Here is a 13,563-nt window from a genome sequence, read left to right as displayed (position 1 = left end):
ATTTATACCACCTAAACTTTAATATTTATACCACTCAAATCTTTCATATCACATCAAACATACCAACGTTTTTTAATGTAATGCATAGGAATCAGAGTGGTATGTGTGCAAATCATCCTAATTTTTTTTTTTTATTCATTTTCTTTCATCCAATAACAAGCTCAATAGGCAATTTTTCTGAGTTGCTTCATACTCTGGGCTATCTTCAATCTCGTCAACCATGGCAGCGAAGCGATTACATCTGCAATTAATTAATTACATGTTAAAACTGCATTTGGTCAACTAATTAACTGACTTTATCACCTAACCACAACTTGGCCGCAATCATATGTAAAGTCAAATGAACAGTTAAAGATGATATTAAGAAATACGTAAGCACTTAAAATAGTCTTTACATACTCTTTGTTTAACATAGTTTAATAAATGGATATAATAAAATATTAAATTAATAATATATATATATATATTTGAAATTTAAAAAGCTGACTTTTATTTATAGAAAATACATTTATAATTTCTCATTAATCATTCTTGCTTTGTAAGAGTAACCTTGGTTTGACATCTAATGTTATATCAACAGCTTGCTTTAGGGGGGTTCAACAAACCCGCAGAAAGTCAGTATGTACCTAAACCACTATATATTTTATTTAATTAATGAAATGAAAAGATTGCCATAAATGAAATGATGCAGCTGATTTACCAATCACAAGGACCTCAAATTCAAGATCTGAAAAAAGAGAACTCTGGAGTCTCTGGCTATGCCTGCAGCACCAGTTCATGGAGTCGGACTAACAGTTTCTCCTGATACTTCAAGTTTCAGCAACGATATGTTGAATTTCACTAACAAGAAGGATATGTTGAATTTCACTAACAAGACGACAGAGAGAAAGCATCAGGCAGAGAGAAAGGAGAGAAAGCATCAACTTAAGAACAACAGCCGGGAAAGAACTACCGCAATTCTTGCTCCAATGGTGTGAGCTCTTGGTTTACAGAAATTAATTTTAGTAATTTGAGTTGTATGTAAAGCACAAGAAGAATTAAATGTTCAATACAATTTTTTTTAGATTTAGATTTTTATTTTAAGATTTTTATTTTTTAGATTTAGATTTTTATTTTAAGATTTTATTTGTATTTTTTTTACTCTTGTTTAGTTTGTATATTTTAAAATTTGTAATAAATTGATTCTTATTTTTTAAGTTTTTGTCAAATAATATTAATATTCTTGTATAAAATTTTGTAATCAATTTTGTAAAATTTTTTGAATTTATCATTTTTTTAAGTTAATAAATCTCTGAATTTTTGTATGAAATTTGTCCTTGAAAAATTTTTAGACAAAATTATTATATTTTTTTTAAAAATAATATTTATTAAATAATTTTATATTCTAACGAGCCATTTTTGAGCCGAACACGAACATGAAAATGTTATTCGAGCCGAACACGAACACACTGTTCACGAGTCATTTCGAACACGAGCCGATTTCGAACACGAGCCAGATTCGAGCGAACCGAACACGAGCCGGGCCTGGGCTCGCTTAGGCTCGGCTCGTTTACAGCCCTATACGTAACCTTCTGTTATCTTTTTAAAATTGTATTGAAGCAATCAATGGAACACATGTTGATGCACGTGTTTCAAATAATGAGAATATCTCATTCATCGGCCGTTGTGGATCCCCGGCCCAGAATGTCATAATGGTATGTGACTTTAACATGTGCTTCACTTTCATCATGTCTAGTTGATAATACAGTGCACATGACAGTTGAATTTTTATATCTACAATATGGAATAATAAATACTATTTCTCACATCCACCCACAGGTTTGGTTGAGACCGAACTACCATCTCAATTCATTTTTTCTTCAACACTAGTCATTTAATTCACATCAGGTAAATACTATTTGGTAGATGCTTGGTATTCTTTACTACAAGGGTATCTCAAGCCATATCCTGATATGAGATACCACACACTTGATTTTGAGCGAGTCAACAATATCGTTTGGGGTAGGAAAGTAATTTTACATAAGAGATATTCATCTTTGTGTGGTGTTATTGAGAGGATTTTTGGTGTTTGGAAGAAGAAATGAATGATACTTCTCGATATGTCATCTTACCTGTTTCCCAAACAGATGCAGATTGTAATTGCTACGATGACTCCACATTATATTTGATGACATCAACTTTCGTAGGGCGGACGAGGATCTTGAACATGTTCTCATCGAAACATATGAGTACCGTCTTGGATAGTTTTTGTCACTGGCCGAAAATAATGTTTTTGAGACCTGTACTAAAGATGGGGAACGTGCAAGCAAGATGACAAAGTTGAGGAAACGAATTATGGATGCGATAGTTGGAGGGTGATTAAAATTTTTATCATATTATTAATCGTAGGGTTGCTGAAGAGATTCACTGTTTATTGTATCAATAATTATACATTTCATGTTTATTGCCGTTTATTATGTATTTGACATTGATTGTTTTGTTTTTTACGCAATTTGCAAGTGTTTTTTTTTTCGTTTTGCATTTTTTTTTTCTTTTGTTTTGGTGGGTTTTGAAGGTCTATAATGAGATGTTTGACCTTATGAGTTTTTCCGGAGGACTTATTTGTCGCTATTTGTTAGTGTCACATGTGAAATCCTAATGAAGGCAATCAAGTTTCTTTTTTTTTTGGGTGATTAAAATTTTTATCATATTATTAATCGTAGGGGTTGCTGAAGAGATTCACTGTTTATTGTATCAATAATTATACATTTCATGTTTATTGTCGTTTATTATGTATTTGACATTGATTGTTTTGTTTTTTACGCAATTTGCAAGTGTTTTTTTTTTTCGTTTTGCATTTTTTTTTCTTTTGTTTTGGTGGGTTTTGAAGGTCTATAATGAGATGTTTGACCTTATGAGTTTTTCCGGAGGACTTATTTGTCGCTATTTGTTAGTGTCACATGTGAAATCCTAATGAAGGCAATCAAGTTTCTTTTTTTTTCGGTACTACGGTTGTTGAGGTTCTTCTGGATGACATTTTTTGGTGATATGCATATGTGACACACGAGCTTGGTATTACGTTGATTATTGTTATAGAGTCTTGTCTTCTTGTAGTGATATATTCTTTGGTTTATATATTGAGTTTTGTGAGACCTCACAACCATAAAATCATAATTAATTATTCATGTGATCAATTTTTACTTATGTTATGCCTAATAGAATGTTTTCAAGCATTTCAGGAAAGATGAGCCCGACGATTTTTTCAACTTCCCAAGGATTGCACTGCTACTGTGGACTTCAAAGTTTCCTACTAACTTTACATCAACCACATAACTAAGGGAGTCAGTTTTACTGGTGTCCGCGGAGAATAATGGAAACTAACTATTTTTGGTGGGCAGGTAGGTTGGAAGATTCCACCGCCGTGAGTGATCGGGCATGGAGAGTAGCTTATCTTGTGACATTTGTCGTTTTCATTTTAAAAATAATTATTATCATATTATTAATTATTATTTTAATAGTCTTTTTCATAACTTTAGTAATCATGTTACTCACACTGTTAAGTGAGGTGTTGACCTTTATTTTATAATGTTCTGCACTAGATTTTTGCTTTTAAAGTATTAAATGTATTGGTATGAAAATTTATGTTTCAAAATGATCATTGTCTAGAGACAGCTGCGACATAACTGTTTTCAAACTGCAAGAAATAAACAGACAGTCAACTTACCCGCAATAGCTTTTGTGCAGTAGTTATTATTAAGTTTCTGCTGCGCTAAACAGACCCTAACTTGAAGAGTTGGGTTCGGCTGCCTTATGCACAAATCACACAGCCGCTAATCCTCCCACTCGCTTTTTCCTTTGATCGGCTAGGGCACAATCTCCTCTTGGATGTCACTCGAACCAGCACATGAATGCATGCAAGGGTCGGTTCTCTCCTTCTCATATGATGGTTTTTTTTTTTCTTTCAGCTACAATGCACAAGCACGCGCTACATCGCCCAGCCTTCCTTCTTCCCTTGCATGTGGCATTGTCCCTCCTTCCCCATGGACCAGCACGTGATTGCGATTCCTACTCTTCTACACTTCTTAGGACAAAGTTTGAGCCACCACTTCTTTTCTTGCTCCCTATCTCTTGCTCTTGACTTCTCTTATTTTCTAGTTCTAATGATGTGTCCATCTCCTAATATTAGAACCGTCGAGATATTTATGCCCGAGCCGTTATAGTTATTATTATTATTATTATTTCGATTACTAAATCTGTTCACCTTAATTTTTCAATACACAGATCATGCTTGGGATTCTTTCCCATTTTCAATGGGATGTTGTGGTTCAATTGCTGATCCCACCAGCATGATGAATAGATAACGCTTGTGCAATTTTGTTTCTACCATGGATAACTTTGTTAAAAAGTGCATGAATTTCTAAGTTTTGATGGTTTTTAATAATTTTGTTATATTTAGTTACCTTTTATTATCACACAAAAAAAAATTCATATAAATATTAGATTTAAAGTACAATTTTATTAATATAAAAGAGCTTTATGGATGTACTATGCAGGTAATCATTCTCAATACCAAACTAAACTATGGTTTAATGCCATCATATGGCTTCTATGCATGAAGTCTTCTCTTTTAATGATATTATTAGAAATATCTATATCAATGCAGATAAGGAAATCCTTTTTTTTGTCAGTTCTCTAAAATTGGCTTCCTCTGCCTAATATTTCTATGCTTTTCTTTTTTTGACATGGTTAGAAAAGCTCGAGTTGATTTTTTTTTGGAAGTTGTCCTGCAGTGCCGTCCTTCATAATTTGGGTCTTGTTTAACCTATGGTTAGTTATTTGTGCAATGTTTATTGGGAGTATGATTTTCATACTATTTCCAATTGCTATACTAATATTAGGATTTGGAAGAAGCTTTATAAGTTTTAGTTATTCAAAAAACAGTTGATAACATTTTTTTCTTTAGTCTCTTTATGGAGGGTTAATCAAATAAAAAATAATGTAGGATCTCTATGATATTTTTTTCTTTGCTTCTTTTTAGATTTTTTGGAAGGAAAGGAATGTTTGATGTTTTTGTAATTTTTTTTAAAGATTTGTAGAGGCTAATTGCATACAATTGGAGAAAGACAGCTGACTTTCTTAGCTTAGCTCAGAAATTGAGAATAAATTATCTATAGTGTGAGTCAGTAATGCTATTGGGGTGTGCACAAAACTGGGAAAATTTTCTAGTCCCTTTCTTATCATAAAGTTAATAAAGTTCCATGGGAATATATGCTGCCCAAAAGTTGAATGGATCACAGTTACTCATTTATTTGGACTCTTTTTTTTTGTTGATAATGGAATAATTTAGCATTAGTTTTTTTCATTGTTGCTCTTTGTAACCGTGTGTTCTTCTCTTCACACAGTTGGATTGGTCTATTTTCCTTCCCAAAACTCTCCCACCACACCCAGTTACATACAAACTTGTACCTTATAGACATTGCATGCAATCTGCATTGTTCAATGAGCTATATAACATCTGTTAGTTTTATAGAGCGGAGTCATTGGATTCACAGTTTTCCTTATAAAACTTTGCTTTTTTTCAGGTTTTTTCTGGATACAAGTTTGATCAAGTATTATCAGAATTTAGAAGAACAATATCTCTTGAACTTGGTAAGTCTAGAATATCTGTCTAGATGATTTCTCTTTTGTTTAATACTAGAAAGTCATTTATTTAATTTTGTTTTATTCACGTGTGAAAACTTAGATGGAATTGTTTCATTGAGGATATATATTAAATCAAGCTATTGTAGGCTTGTATTGGTAATCTAGTCAATACAATTTATCAGCTCACATCACACAATAAAAACGAGACTACTTCAAATCCATTTTATCTTAACTTTGTTTTGTTTTTTAGCCTATCATGGGCCAGAGTACTTGTCTATGGAAATTCACAGCGCTTGAGAGTTTTATCATTATTATTATTATTTGAAATTGTTATTGAATGTTCTTTTTATTATTATTATTAGTTTTTTATTTTTTTCCACAACTTAGGAATAGTGAAATTGACTGTAATTGTGAGCAATTTGATCATAAGTTCCTCGAGCATTATCTGACCTTTGTTTGAGATTAGACATAAAATACATGAGGCATACTTGTTTGTAGCTTGCATTATTTATTTAATTTATTTATTTTGACTCTACATTGCATAATAGATAGTGAATTGCGCTCACACTTTATCCTAGCATGGATTATATGACACGGGGAGAACCGGCTCAGGGTTCGGTCTAGGTTGGCTGGATCGGCCGGTCCTTAAGGGGGGAGGGTTGTTGATCGCCCTTTCCTTTCCATTCCTTTCCATTCACTTCCTTTCCTTTCCATTCACTTCCTTTCCTTTCCTTTCTTTTCCTTTCCCTTCTCCGTTTTCCTTCCTAGCACCTACCTATTATAAGCCCCTTCCAAATCTGAATTCTGATTATCTTTATGGCAATCTGAAATCAGAAGTCTTTCGTTTCCAAATCTGAATTCCCTTCACTTATTTAATCTTTGTCTAGTCTAAAACTCTACTTATTTTTATTCTTCTTTTTTATTTTAAACATTGCCTAAAATATATCTTAGTCCTCATTATTAATAAGGGGTGTTATACTTAGAGTTTTCTTTAGTTTTTGTAGTGTGTTGATTTCAGATTCTTTTGTGGAGTTGTTCTCCCTGTTCTAGGTCTGTAGCCAAGGTGCTAGTGGTGCTCCGGCTATATTCTCCTTCCAGGTTGTGTTGGATCCTTTCCTTTACCTTCCCCAATCATTCTTCGCCCCTCTCCTCAGCCGTCGAGCTACCCCTCCTTCATTCTTGCACCTACCCGCAACTATACCTTGTTTTTTAACCCTCCATCTTTCCCAGCACTCCCAATCGACTGCTACTCACCCCACTTCCACTGCCTTTATTGTGGAGCACCTTCCACCCACCAATTCATCTGTCGGTGATCACCTACAAACCTCCATACTTGTTATCCTCGCAATTGTGCACCTTTCCCTCGCTGTTATTGACACTTCCTTGATGCCACTATCATTTTTAACCATCCCAAACCACCTAGCCGACCTCCACCGCCCTTGGAATACACCTCAGTGGTGTGCCTATGTTCTTTATGTTTTGTGTTGTTATTTTCTTTTGTGCTGTGTTGTAATCCTCTTGCTGCATTAATAAAAGTTTGTTTTGAGTGTTTCATTATTTTTCCTACTAGTTCTGGTATCACTTGGTATCAGAGCTAGCCCAACTCTAGTCCTATCGTAGGGTTTTCTGGCATCCACCTTATCCCTCCATCAAAATTTTTCATTCCTACTCTCAACCACCTCTTTCGATTTCCTTAAACCCTAGCTCCACCAAAACTTTCTTTCCTATTCCCAATCATGACCAAAACTTTGACTTAACTCTCAACTCCTCTCGTTGATTTTTAAAATCAGCAACCATGAAGATCTAAAAATTTTGTCCGCTAGAAACAGAAATCCCACCCTAAATTAAATTTTTAGTTCTTTCTCACCCCTTACTTTAAACTCTAGCCATGTCACCATTGAGATATATGCTCGAACCTTCACGGGAGGAGATATGACGAGAGATCAGTGGATTACGGACATGGAAGATGAAATCCAATGAAAGACTACCATTGACCGTGTTCAAAAAGGTCAAGGGGAGAACGAGAAGATATAAAGATGAAGCGAAAAACATAGCGTCAGTTCCTACAAACTTACTATCGCCAAAAGTTGAGAGACCACATGACTAAACGATCCCTCTAGCTAGTATCCAACGAAACCAATCCGCAAATCTGTCACAGCCAGAAGGTGTTGCAAGTGCCATGAATTTGGGCATGTGGAATTAGAATGCTCCACCAAGGGAGATCTGTTTCACTGAGCAGAGTGTTGAAAAATTGTGCAATGACACGGTCAATAAGTGGAAGATGAAGACTTCCAGTGGGATTCTTCACCTGAGGCTAGCAAGGAAGAGTTTCCATCAGTAATGGTAGACGTTTTGGAAGGTAGTGACCTTGATGTAATGTGCGTTTATGCAGAGTATGAAACTGTGGTACCTCGAGATATCGTTTCACAAGCGTTGAGAGAAACCGCAACAGGATTGACCTTGGTGGTCCAAAAGAATCATGAGTTTGAGGAGCCGATGTCAGATATAGGCTCACCACATATAAGAGAAGTACAACTATCGATAGACCTCTTCCGGAGTTATCCCTACGGGGGGAGGTCTGACATGTCAGAAGTGAGGTCATTTTGTGCCATGTCGAGAATATCACGTGGAGTTATTCAGAGGTTATTTTCTGTTTTGCATGGTACCCTCATCAGATGTCCTGTGAGGAGAGATGAACCCCAACTTTGTAATGGGCCCAAAGAGTTCGATGGGGACAAAAATTCCTCAATGGGATTCAGGTCATATCAGTAACGTAGAGGTCTATCTTGAGTGGGTGCTGGTGAGAGGGGTGCTGGTGAGGGGTGCAACCTGTCACAAATTTCACTTCAAAATTGATCCCTCTCATTCCAGTTCCTCAGTTGCACTCAGCCATGATTATGTGGAGTGGAAAAAGCAGGTTACCCCTGGAATGACTCGATACCTGAGCCATGAGAGTACTCGTCTTCCTACAGTTCCAACTTAGGGCTGCCAAAGGTGGACAAATATCTAATTTACCAAAATGTGTTGTGGAATGACAACACATACAAGATTGACTTACCGGGGGACTACAACATTTCATCCACGTTTATTATTGCATATTTGATACCATAATTTGAGGATCTAGAAGCTTCGACAATTGAGGTCGAAGCTTCCCCAACCTCGTGATACGCCAAAATAATGTGCAATTTTATGTATTTATTTTATACTTAAATTTGGTGATATTGCACTTTAAAGAAGGGTATTTTCATGTTTTGCTGCAGATATATCAATTTTAGGCAATTGGAGCAAAAAAAAAAACAAAAGGAAGAAATTTAGAGTCAAAATGAAGCATTTCAGCATCTTGGTACCAGAGACGCCATTTTCCAGAGAGCTGACGCTAGAGGCGCCAGAAGTGCCAAAATCCAGAGAATAGCGCAGACTTCAATAGGCTGACACATTAGCACCATAGACGAATTAACATGGAGTAAGGCAGTTAGTGATTATTTTTGAATGGTTTTTTAAGGCTCAAATGAATTCAAACATCCCATGGAGTGATTCAATGTGTATAGAAACTTTGGAAAGGCTCTTGAATGAAGGGACTTGTCTCTTGGTGTGAAGAGGTGTGTTTTTTAAGAAAAAAAAGGAATTTTGATTTTTTTTTTTAAATGAAGGCTAATCCTAATTAAAAAAGAGGAGTTTAGAGAAGAAGAGGGTGGCGTGAGGTTTAAAGAGGAGAGGTTGACGTGAGAGAAGTCTTGGGAGAAGAGAGAATTTTCTTCTAGAGTTGTAAGAGGAGAGTGAATGTGAGAGATTTCTTTTTCATTACCTTTCTAAGAGAGAATTGAGTGTGATTGTAAAGAGAGAAAATGCTTAAAGGGAATTTCAAGGGATTTGTTTGAGGAGAGTTAGATAAGTTGTGTTCTTCCCTTTCTTTATTTTGTAAACTTATTTTTATATATAAAATCTATATTTTGTCGTATCTTTCTCATGAATTCTAAATAGTTTTTTTTATCATTTTTTTTACAGTGAAATATGGTTTTGTGAAGAATTACTTTTGTTATGTAAGGTTTTAAATGTCAATAAGTTGTGATGATTCTAATTCTGATCTTCATTTATTTTTCAATCTGGCTAATTGAAACGTTAGAATTTGTTGAGAAACATAAGATTCGAAAAATATATGCTTTCTATAAAAAGGTATGAGTCACATTCAATTTCATGGGTGAGAATGTAGTCCATGGGGTTGTGTGCAAATAAATAGGGAAATATAATTTAATGGACACAAAATTGGAGATTTGAAGGTGATAGATTAAAATTATCAACTTGGTCCAGTTGCTTGGAAACTAAAGCGAGATTAAAAAAAGGGGCGGCGGTGTGATAGACCGAGAGACTTATGCGCAACAAAGAAAAAAATGGATCGTGTGAAGAAGAGGAGCTCTCTAGTGTGCGACCGAGCCGAGCAGTGACTAGAGGAAGACTTGTTGTGCTCGAAAGAGAAAAAAAAAGTAGAGTGGCAGTTTTGATGAGATCCCTCACGCAATTTAACAGAAAGAGGTATGAGTGTTTTAATAAAGTGATTTAATAATATATTGAATAAAAAACATAAACGGGATTACATAAAGTAAAATATAGATGTTGTATACACAAATAACGTAAAGTTAATAGCTGATTAAAATATTTTTTTATTTAAATTTTGGTAATGTAAATATCATATTTTGTTAGGTTTCCAAATTAGAAGTCGACGTCAAAGCAAATCAAATAACAAATTAATCGTCGTCGTGGTGAGTACTCGTACATTTAATATATAGTAATAGTTTTGTTTTCACTCAAGTACTTTGCAAATACTGATACGTACTATCTTTATTTTGATTGATATATTCTTTTATTTATTCATAATATTATTATGAATGTTAGATGCTTGTAGCTATTTATTATCATGCATTGCTTACTTGAAAAGCCGAAGGGCTGATTTTATTGAAATAGATAGTGAAATAGTGAAGATACATGAAGGTTGTATGAGAGGGCCCAATAGAGACACCCTACCCATATGATACCAAGTACAGTAATATCCCAACTAAAAGATACAGATAGACTCAAAATTAAAATTTGCAGAAAAGTAGCTAGGGACGAACCAGTTTAGTCTTGTCTCTTCCACTAGTTTTAGGAGCGGAGCCAGATAACAAACTTTCAAGTGTCGTGTCATTGTCCGGAGTAACCAAAGTATCATCCATTAAGTTTTCAAGTTTGAGTGTGCCCCCAGTCTTTTTCTTCCGTCGAGAAGTGTAAACCTGTCATTCTTCATCAAAAAACTGGCTCATGTGATCCTCAGTCTGATTAGATATTAGAACCGCAATAGAAGGAAAGACAGTCGTTGCTACAGCGATAGGTTCCAATGTATGTGAAGTGTGAATTGTCACCTCTGCTCCTGATGCTTCCTGAATTGGAGCTGCGGGGCTATCCTGATTTTCGGTCTGAACTATCCGAACATTATCTGTTGTAGTATGGTCGGGAGAAGGGTTCCCAAGGGCAAACACCAACTGTCTTGTGCTGATTCCCTCATCAGGTTGGTTGTCATCAGGTTTGTTGGGAGCGCAATCAAACACGTGGGGTGCACTAACATGTTCTTGCTTTTGACTGTTGGTTCTCAACTGTGGGTGCAATCTAAAACATTTCTCTTGCGGGTGTTCAAACATCTTACAGTGCTTACAGTAGTAAGGTTTTTGTTCCATAATGATTTTTTATCAATAGTCATTATGAGCAGAACCAAACCAGACTTCTTTTACATCTGATAGTGTAATATCTCTTTCAATCAAAATTCTTATAGTAGAGGGCCTTGAGAAGTGAATTGTGAGTAAGTCTATCTGTAAAGGTTTTCTAAGGATGGTCCCAATTGCATGCAAGATAGGTAGGTCAAAGAAATAAAGCGTGAATTCAGGTAATCAGAACCAGATAGGCGCAATTGATGGTTCTTGACTGGGATCAAAATTAGGGGTCTATTTGAGCAATTTCATATGTTTGCCCCAATTTCATATGTTTGCTATGTTTGCCCTCTATTGTGATGAATTTCTTTGAGAAAATTATTGTGTAATCTTCTTCTATACTCAGCTGTATCATAACATGTCTTCCGTCGAAATGACCCACTTGCCAGACCCTAACTAGTTTGAAGTCTTCAAAAAAAACCTTCCTGATAGTTTTCATCTTTAGGGCAACCTAATTGGAACTTTCCAACTAGTGTAAATTTGTATTTTCCCGCACGAGTTGAAATTTCAACATCAGAGAAGAATATTGCTGGTTTGCCCATCTTTTTCTCTACTTTCTTGATGAGATTGTAATCTATATATGAGAAAGTCCAAAGGCTAATATATTAAATATAAAGTAGGATACAGATAGATTGTGTGGGAGGGCCCAAACATGGGATCCTGCTCACACGATAACCACCTCATTAAATGTTTCAAAAAAGAGAAAATAAAGAAAAATACATGAGAGACCTAAAAAAACCAAAAAGTGCTAAAATATGGAGTATTTGGTAGCTAGAGAACAACCCAATTTTACCTTGTCTTTGCCTCTAGTTCTAGGGAAGAGCCAGCTAATAAATTGATAAGATGAGTGTCATTGCCAGTAGTAACCAATCTATCATCCAATAAATTCCCGAGCTCGAGTCGACCTCCATTTTTTTCTTTCTCCTGGAATAGATCTGCCATTCCTCGTCTGAGGATTGGCTCACCTTGACTCACCTGATCAGTGGATTGGGATTGGTCTAAAGTGTATCGGACATGTGTAGGTTGTTGAACATTAGAAGCAACAACTTGTTGTACCAACTGATCTTTTATCGAATCGAGGGAGCACTCTCGTGTGTCTTGACATATAAGTGAGTTTTCTTCAATAACAGTGAGTGAAATAATCACATTTTGATATGTACCTGTAGTATAGTGTTCTTCATCTGTGACTGAGGTGTTGGAAAGAGGATCGGGTTGTACCTTCTCAGTAGCGATGGTAAGTGGCCGATCTTTAGTGAAATTCGGTCTTATATGAGGCTGCAAGCGATAGTAAATAGTAGAACTGTGTCCAAACATACTACAATGAGAGCAATAAGGAGGGTATGGTTCTATTTCAACATTTTGCCAATATACTTTGTAAGTGGTGTCAATCCATATCTCATCTAAAGCTGATTGAGTGATATCTCTCTCAACTAACACAAGCTACAGAGAGTCTGGTGACAACAAATGTATGACTATTAACCTTGAGTAGCTTACCGTAACTAGTTGCTAAAGAGTAGAGAATTTTCAAGTTGAACAGATGTAATTTTAACTCCGGAAATTTTATCCATACAGGAATGATAGGGGACTCCATTTTTGGATCAAAATCGATTGTTCACTTGAGAATTTTCATAAAATGATTGTAGATCGTGATAACTTTTCGAGAAAAAATGCGAGTGTAATTGACATTGTGAGATAACTGAATAAGTATATGTCAATCATCAAGTAAGCCAATAATCCAACTGCCCAATAACTTCATAGCATCAAACTTTTTTCGAATGATCTCCAGTTTTGGGTGACCATAAATGAATTTCTCCACTAGAGCAAAACGCCAAGAGGACGTAACAGTACTGGTTTCAACCGCAGCGAGAATAAAAGCAGACTTCCCATTTTTTTTCCAAGCTTTTTAATGAAAGTGTGATCACCAACTTCAAGAACGTCGTGGAAAGTTTGAGGAACATTGTAGGACTTGTCAATAAGAAATCCAGACTCTGAATCTGAAAGAGGAGCACGAGTAGAAATATGACAGTCGTCGGCAAGTGTATTAGCATAGGAACACATCATCGAGACCATCACCAGAACAGCCAGACATCTGCTAGAAAAAGGAGAGCAGAGGAAAATTCTGTCGGGCAGGGCGACTTGGACTCTTCAAGTAAGGGAGACCTATCGGACAGGGCAACAAAGGCGATTTTGTCGGGCGAGGCGGGTG

The 13,563-nt window shown here is 35.7% G+C and overlaps 1 protein-coding gene across 3 annotated transcripts in view; it reads left to right on the top strand.

Moving 5' to 3' along the window:
- LOC110028501 (uncharacterized aarF domain-containing protein kinase 1) overlaps window positions 1-13,563 on the top strand; it is a 114,144-nt gene that overhangs the window by 70,147 nt on the left and 30,434 nt on the right. For all 3 annotated transcript variants that reach the window (XM_020730371.1, XM_020730370.1, XM_020730372.1), the window contains exon 7: window positions 5,562-5,628. In XM_020730371.1, the coding sequence (XP_020586030.1) occupies window positions 5,562-5,628 (67 nt within the window). The remainder of the gene's footprint in view (window positions 1-5,561; window positions 5,629-13,563) is intronic.

This window comes from Phalaenopsis equestris, unplaced genomic scaffold (assembly GCF_001263595.1).
Source record: "Phalaenopsis equestris unplaced genomic scaffold, ASM126359v1 Scaffold000513, whole genome shotgun sequence".
NCBI classification, from domain to species: Eukaryota; Viridiplantae; Streptophyta; class Magnoliopsida; order Asparagales; family Orchidaceae; genus Phalaenopsis; species Phalaenopsis equestris.
This window is presented reverse-complemented; position numbering and strand designations above follow the sequence as displayed.